The sequence below is a fragment of the Oncorhynchus mykiss genome, chromosome 15 (genome assembly GCF_057628025.1).
Source record: "Oncorhynchus mykiss isolate SJ-2025 chromosome 15, ASM5762802v1, whole genome shotgun sequence".
Taxonomy (NCBI): Eukaryota; Metazoa; Chordata; class Actinopteri; order Salmoniformes; family Salmonidae; genus Oncorhynchus; species Oncorhynchus mykiss.
This window is the reverse complement of record NC_143036.1, coordinates 68894811-68903328: the sequence shown is the minus strand read 5'-3', so window position 1 is coordinate 68903328 and position 8518 is coordinate 68894811. Positions and strand designations below refer to the sequence as shown.

General features: G+C 42.7%; 1 protein-coding gene across 1 annotated transcript in view; it reads left to right on the top strand.

Moving 5' to 3' along the window:
• Positions 1-1188: 1188 nt before the first annotated feature.
• Positions 1189-8518, top strand: part of LOC110501001 (IQ motif and SEC7 domain-containing protein 3) — a 195664-nt gene continuing 188334 nt past the window's right edge. Inside the window, exon 1 of the mRNA XM_090200920.1 lies at positions 1189-1970. Coding sequence (XP_090057046.1) covers positions 1447-1970 — 524 coding nt within the window. The 5' untranslated portion in view covers positions 1189-1446. The remainder of the gene's footprint in view (positions 1971-8518) is intronic.

Genomic DNA, 8518 nt, shown 5'->3' with positions numbered 1-8518 from the left:
TAGACCACTTGACTGTGCCAGAGACACAGATCTAGGCCTTGGCATAGTGCATCGGGTAGGGCTGTGGGTAGAGGGAGGACTGCTCCCCAGAACGGCTTAGTGACTGCTATTTGGTTAGCATTAAAATGTGTTAAAAGGTTGATAATTCAGGAGATGGCTGGTTACATGGCTATCATCATTTCCTATTTTAATGTCTCATCTCTTACTGTGTTTTACAATGTTTAAATGAACTCAAAAATAAGTCTGTGACAATTTAAATACGTTTGATGTGTCCTTGAGCAAGGTACTTAACCCTAATTGCTCCTGTAAGTTGCTCTGGATAAGAGCATCTGCTAAATGACTAAAATGTACGGGAAATGTAAACAAACAGTATCTTCATACTCTCCATAAGGTTGTTGCACATTACATTAAATAGGTGCAGGTATATTCAAGTGCATGCAATTCACTAGTCCCAATTGAAATGCACTTATTTGCTCTGGGTGTCTGGCATGCTCTGGTTTTGAATTCACATTCATGGAAGTCTTTAGCCAACAGCATATCAGGAGCCGCTGACAGAAAGGGAAGGAGAGTTAGAGAGGATATAACACAACAGGGACCTACCATGTCTAAAACCAGGTACTTATCCATCTTTAACGTAGTTACTGATGGGAAGTCTTTTTCTGTTTCAATAGTCCTCAAGGATCAATGTCCTGGATGTTCATACTGTTTTATTTAATATTTATTTTAATAATGATTTATTATTGATCCTTTATATTGTTCATACTGTTGATAGTATCTGGTCAGGTGGAGGGACTCCTGCACAGCAACTCTAGTCTGGTTCCTTTCAAGGGTTGTTCACGCCTACACTGTCACCCTCTGCTTGGTCCTTAGGGTCTATGCCTGCCTGGTTTGCTGATGTCATTTATTGGCCTATACATTTCATTTGATTTATTGCTTCTTTCAAATGATAGCCTATTAGTGAAGTTGTGGTGTGATGCACACCACAGGAAGGTCAGCCTTGTGTGAAGAATTAAAACGTTTCTCGGTTCAAATAGAGTGCTGTGTAAATACTTTGAATAAATATTACTGTAGGGCATTTTCAGGCAAACACACTCCACTGTTGTTGCTGCTGTGTTGACATCATCCACCCACTAGCTCCTCCTCCAATCAGAGAGCTCATCGGAGGATGTTGATCGTTGCATCAGCATCATTTCTCGCATCCTCACGGCGTAGGCACTACGCAGGGAGAGTGGGAGAGAGGGAGCGACAGAGAGAGAGAGAGAGAGACGTGAGAGAGAAAGAGAAGCCATTACGGAGATTCCACACAGAGAATCGTCAGACGGCAGAGAAAGCATCCAAGCTTTGCATGTAGGTCGACCGAACGCCTCGCCAAAACCACTCGAGGAGAGAATCTGAGCAGGAAAGGCTGATCACGAAAATCCAAACGTGATAGATATTAAACCAGGTATGGAGAGCCTGCTAGATAACCCAATGAAAGCCGTGCTGTATCTGAAGGAACTCACCACCATCGTGCAGAATCAGCAGAGCCTGATCCAGACGCAGCGCCAGCGTATCGACGAGCTCGAGCGGAAGGTGGAGGACCTCATTGGGGAAAACCGCCATCTGCGGGACCCCCATCAGTCCTATCACCACCACCACCACCCGTCTCCCCGCAGTACAAGCCCTCAGCCACCCGTCCACCTGCACCAGCATCCAGGGGGCAACAAAGCCGGGGTTCATCCTAGCCAGCAACCGCAGCAGGTCGCTTCTTTAACGGCACAGCCTCCGCAGCATCCTCCCCCTCCGACGCCTCCAGTTCACCATCCGCAGCAACTGCAGCTGGTGCCCACCTCCCCGCCGTCTCCAAAAGCGGGCCAGAGCAGCCCCGACTCAGCGGAAGAGGACAAGAAAAGCCCGGCATGCTGCAAGTCCCTGGTCCCGCAAACACCTACGACTCTGTGCCGCTCCGTTGGACTTGCCAGGAAAGCAGAGTGAGTAGCCTTATGCAACATTATTGCCTATATATTTGACCCACATCTAGCTAGAATTCCATTAAGGCGAATTTCTTAGCTAGTCTACCTGTCTCTCGAGTGTTTGGCTAGCTAGCCCACGTTACAAATATAGCCCAACAAACATAACACGACCCAGTAAAGTTACTATTTTACTCGATCAATTCCCGATAAATTGCATGATATGTTATATTGACAAACAGTGGGATCCTAACAAAGATGAGCGAAAATGTCTGTGTAAAATACATCATTCAAATAATGAGCTATATCGTATGCTCCAAAGAAATGGGGAAATTACATTATTTTATATTAGTGAATACATTTGCTCAAGTAATATTTATTTTCCTCAAAAAGGTAGTTGGTCAAAGTTACCCACATCCCAGTTTTCAATACCTCACTAGTTTGCTGTAGGCTACCTGCACCAAAATGCCAGTCTTTTTCCTTTTTAAATTGGGAGACAATTTGTCTTCAGCACTTTTATTTCCATGACTCTCTTGTATCGATGCGGCAGCAATATGTTTGAAACATGGAATCACATCATCATGAGAATGGTGAGAATCCTAAGTATCTGGATGTCCCTGGCAGCTTCCAGCCCTATATTGTTGCAGGAACATATTTTTTGTTGTTGTTGAGTGAAATGGAGGCGTTTGATGCACAGGAATTATAATAATGGTAAGTTAATAAGAACATAAAAACGTATACTTAATGATAAAACAGATGCATTTTCCTTTGGTAAGGAGATCGCACAGCAGCATGCAGCCAAATGTGTTACTTTTATTATATAGCCTCGGCCTACATCATAACCATATCGCAGGACATGACGTGGCCCTTTTCTGACATAACTGGTTTATTCCTGCTACACAATACATATTAGGCTTCCATTTATACATCGCTCAATTCTATATTCTATATTTCTATACTCCATTCTGTTACTTTTGGATTGTGTGTATTGAATGGTTAGATACCACTGCACTGTTGGAGCTAGGAACACAAGCATTTAGCTACACCTGCAATAACATCTGCTCAATATGTGTATGTGACCAATAGCATTTGATTTGATTTGAATAGCCAAACATGCTCAGAAGTAAATAGACCAGTACCCTGTTTAAATTTGACGGTATGCGTAGACTATATTATTTTTATGCGATAGGAACACGACATCATAGCCCATTTCAATTCAGAGCCTGTACCAAGGCAGGAGATAGAAGCAATCATCTATTGATGAACAAAATCTGAAACAATTTGTATAATCCATAGAAGTGTGCTTTAAATAGTTTGAATTGACAATCAGTTGCAGAATGTTTGGCCAGTGTTTGGCACTCCCTATATGTGGCATGCATTTTTAGTTTGAAAAAGTCACTGAAAAAGATAAAGACATTATGCTCACACTTCTACAGAAATGTGATAGAATTTGCCATTGCTCTTTCTTTTGGAACCTATCACGGTCCAGTTCCAACATCTCCAAGTCAAAGTCTTCTTCTAGCCATGGTGGCCAAAATAATGGACAGCTGGGCATTTTTATACATGACCCTAAGCATTATGGGATGTTTCAATTGCTTAATTAACTCAGGAACAACACCTGTGTGGAAGCACCTGCTTTCAATATATTTTATACCCCTCATTGACTAAAGTGTTTCCTTTATGTTGGAAGTTACCTGTAGCTCGGCCTGTATTATTATCAAAATGCTCCAATCAGTCAGAAATCTTTTCAGCTGGTTAAATTGAGATGACAAACCAGCACACGTGAGCTGACTCGTGTTGATGAACATCAAGCAAGCTATGCAATCCCCAATCCCCAATGGCATAATTTATATGCCATTCATGAGCTAGTGATTCATTATCTGAAAGGTTTTTCCTTGTAGCTTCAGTTTTCAGTTGATAATACAGTGTCTTCGTAAAGTATTCAGACCCCTTGACTTTTTCCACATTTTGTTACGTGACAGCCTTATTCTAAAATGGATTAAATAATTTTTTCCCCTCACCATAACGACAACGCAAAAACAGGTCTTTAGAATTGTTTTCAAATTTATATAAATATATAAAAAACTAGAAATATCACATTTACATAAGTATTCAGACCCTTTACGCAGTACTTTGTTAAAGCACTTTTGGCAGCGATTACAGCCTCGAGTCTACTTGGGTATGACGCTACAAGCTTGGCACGCCTGTATTTGGGGAGTTTCTCCCATTCTTCTCTGCAGATCCTCTCAAGCTCTGTCAGGTTGGATAGGGAGCATCTCTGCAAATCTATTTTCACGTCTCTCCAGAGATGTTCGATCAGGTTCAAGTCTGTGCTCTGGTTGGGCCACTCAAGGACATTCAGAGACTCCCGAAGCCACTCCTGCGCTGTCTTGGCTGTGTGTTTAGGGTCGTTGTCCTGTTGGAAGGTGTACGTTCGGTCTGAGGTCCTGAGCGCTCTGGAGCAGGTTTTCATCAAGGATCTCTCTTTACTTTGCTCCGTTTATATTTGCTTAGATCCTGACTAGTCTTGCAGTCCCTGCAGTTGAAAAACATCCCCACAGCATGATGCAGCTACCACCGTGCTTCACCGTAGGGATGGTGCCAGGTTTCCTCCAGACGTGAAGCTTTGCATTCAGGCCAAAGAGTTCAATCTTGGTTTCATCAGACCAGAGCATCTTGTTTCTCATGGTCTGAGTGTCTTTAGGTGCCTTTTGGCAAACTCCAAGTGGGCTGTCATGTGCCTTTTGTTGAGGAGTGGCTTCCGTCTGGCCACTCTACCATGAAGACCTGATTGGTGCTGCAGAGATGGTTGTCCTTCTGGAAAGTTCTCCCATCTCCACAGAGGAACTCTAGAGCTCTGTCCAAGGCCCTTCTCCCCCAATTGCTCAGGGCGGACAGCTCTAGGAAGAGTCTTGGTTCCAAACTTCTTCCATTTAAGAATAATGGAGGCCACTGTGTTCTTGGGGACCTTCAATGCTACATAAATGTTTTAGTATCCTTCCCCAGATCTGTGCCTCGACACAATCCTGTCTCGGAGCTCTACGGACAATTCTTTTGACCTCATGGCTTGGTTTTTTGCTGTGGCAGGCGTGTGCCTTTCCAAATCATGTCCAATCAATTGAATTTACCACAGGTGGACTCAATTAAGTTGTAGAAACATCTCAAGGATGATCAATGGAAACAGGATGCACCTGAGCTCAATTTCAAGCCACATAGCAAAAAATTGGAATACTTATGTAAATAAGGTATTTCTGTTTTTTATTTTTAATAGATTTACAAAAATTTCAAAAATCCTGTTGTCGTTTTGTCATTATAGGGTATTGTGTGTAGATGATGAGGAAAAATGTGAATTCAGTACATTTTTAATATGGCAGTAACGTAACAAAATGTGGAAAAAGTCAAAGGGTCCTCAATGAAAACCTCAATGAAGGTAAGGTACAATATTACAATACACTTTGTAGCCTATTTTGGAAGTCATTTTGTTTTGAAAGGGACATCTAGGTATGCTAATTTACTCAATGTCGATAGTTGGTTGCAAAATATTTGAATCTCGTCATATGACTCATTGTGTTTACTTGATAGCTACCTACACAAATAGCTAGCTAGAACAAAGTGTTAATAATAAAGTGTTAATGTTCATTAAAAATATTAAAAGCATTCATTTGATACCAATCAATTAATTCATACTTTTCTTTTCTAACTTAATTAGCATATTGCTCAAATAAGCGATGGAATTGCATTTTAACACAATCAACTCTTATTGCCCTAGAAATGTCTAAAGCTATTTTTTTCTGGAGGCAAGTACACTCTGATTAGGTTTGGCCCCATTTTTGAAGAGGTGGCAGGTAGCCTAGTGGTTAGAGTGTTGGACTTGTAACTGAAAGGTTTCAAGATCAGGCTGACAAAGTAAAAATCTGTCGTTCTGCCCCTGAACAAGGCAGTTAACCCACTGTTCCTCTGAACAAGGCAGTTAACCCACTGTTCCTCTGAACAAGGCAGTTAACCCACTGTTCCTCTGAACAAGGCAGTTAACCCACTGTTCCTCTGAACAAGGCAGTTAACCCACTGTTCCTCTGAACAAGGCAGTTAACCCACTGTTCCTCTGAACAAGGCAGTTAACCCACTGTTCCTCTGAACAAGGCAGTTAACCCACTGTTCCTCTGAACAAGGCAGTTAACCCACTGTTCCTCTGAACAAGGCAGTTAACCCACTGTTCCTCTGAACAAGGCAGTTAACCCACTGTTCCTCTGAACAAGGCAGTTAACCCACTGTTCCTCTGAACAAGGCAGTTAACCCACTGTTCCTCTGAACAAGGCAGTTAACCCACTGTTCCTCTGAACAAGGCAGTTAACCCACTGTTCCTCTGAACAAGGCAGTTAACCCACTGTTCCTCTGAACAAGGCAGTTAACCCACTGTTACTCTGAACAAGGCAGTTAACCCACTGTTCCCCTGAACAAGGCAGTTAACCCACTCTTCCCCTGAACAAGGCAGTTAACCCACTGTTCCTCTGAACAAGGCAGTTAACCCACTGTTCCTCTGAACAAGGCAGTTAACCCACTGTTCCTCTGAACAAGGCAGTTAACCCACTGTTACTCTGAACAAGGCAGTTAACCCACTGTTCCTCTGAACAAGGCAGTTAACCCACTGTTCCTCTGAACAAGGCAGTTAACCCACTGTTACTCTGAACAAGGCAGTTAACCCACTGTTCCCCTGAACAAGGCTGTTAACCCACTGTTCCCCTGAACAAGGCCGTTAACCCACTGTTCCTCTGAACAAGGCAGTTAACCCACTGTTCCTAGGCCGTCATTGTGAATAAGAATTTGTTCTTAACTCACTTGCCTAGTTAAATAAAGGTCAAATAAAAAAAGTGCTCCACTTAAGAAGGCAAATGGACTAACAGTTTAGGACACTGATATCTCCCCAGCTGGGAAACAAGGGCCCCAATCCTCAGGTGGGAGAAGGAATACAGGGACAGAGATGAATGGAAGTCTATAAATCACCTAAATCACTCTCACAAGTCTACAGAGGAAACAGCTAAAGACACAAACACTCCATAGGAGCTAGCTAGGTGAACAACATCCCGTGATAAGGTTTAGAATCCACACTTAATGCATCATTAGGCTACAAACTAAAAAAACGGACTCAAACAGGACTTGTCCAACCTGTCCAATAAAAAACACTTGTTTTCCCGTTGCAAAACGATTTGCTACACTGGGCCCTAATGAATATGACACTGCTGGCCTTCGTCCACGGTGATGGTATGGGCTAGCTGGAAGAGAATCTTACATGTAGTCAGTCACCTGAATAGAGTCTCAATATGTTGTTTTGGCTTGTCTGTGTAGAACAGGGGAACTCAAATACCACTTGAGAAGCTCCGGTCACACAAATGTCCAAGGTGGCAATGTTCCGGATTTACATTTTCATTTATTGCAGTAACAAACCCCCCTCTCATGACCCATAAGACCCCAAGCTGTTCACACTCGTTATTTGGCGGAGAGAAAATGTAGCAATTCTACACATTTTTCCATGGGACAGAGAGAATATTTAGCCGTGTCTTATGTGTGTTCATATGATACCTGAGTGATTCAACAAAATCAATGGGGGCTCCCTGGGGGCCGAGGTCCCTGGTCACGTAATCTGACCATGATAACTACAAGATTTAAATAGTTGGTTAGCCTAGCTAGCTAACATGGGCTATGATCAACTGGACATGTGAAAGGTTCTAAATAGTTTTCTAAGGTCATTGAATGTGATGACAAGAGGAAAACTGCCAATCAAATTGCACCTTGTTTGTTCTACTATCAGGCTCTTAACTCTTAACAGCAGAAAGTTCCTAAAAAAATTATATATATATATATTTATTGTTTTTATACAGCCCGCGGTCGCGACCCGCGGTCCGTATTGACCCCGTTCTGGATCCTGATCCGGACCGCGGACTCCCTATTGAGTATTGCTGGTGTAGAATCTAGATCTTGTCAATGGCTTTAGTAGTATATTTTTCTATGGTAGTATAGCGATGAAATACAGGATGGCTTAGTGGTGTATCCATCTGGGCTTTTAGTGGCTAGTTTCCCTCTGACTGAGTCGGGCACTTCAATGGGGCTGTTGGTTTCTATTGTTACTAGGATTTGAATTGATACTCCAGTAAACAGAATACAAACAGGCTAACTTAACAGTCTGACTGTGTGGGCTTCTCTGTCCTGCCCTGTTGCGGCTGTCACCTATAGGAAGCATCTCTCCTCAATAGCCTCAAGTAGCTTCCTTTCCTCATCACGTCTCCTACTGAGTATTCACTATCACCTGTCCAATGGTCCTCTGTTTTGAGATGCCACTAAGGCTCTGTCTGCATAACTAGATATTCATTTAAGTGCAAGTGCTTGAGTGGGTGTGTGTTGAAATGAACCCTATACACATCTTTAGCTGTTTACTGGTGTTTCCTAGTAATGGGAGCTGTCCATGGTACTGATACCCATTTTATTGTCTGCTATCCAGAGCCAGAACAGCAGACATGCACACACACACACACACACACACACACACACACACACACACACACACACACACACAC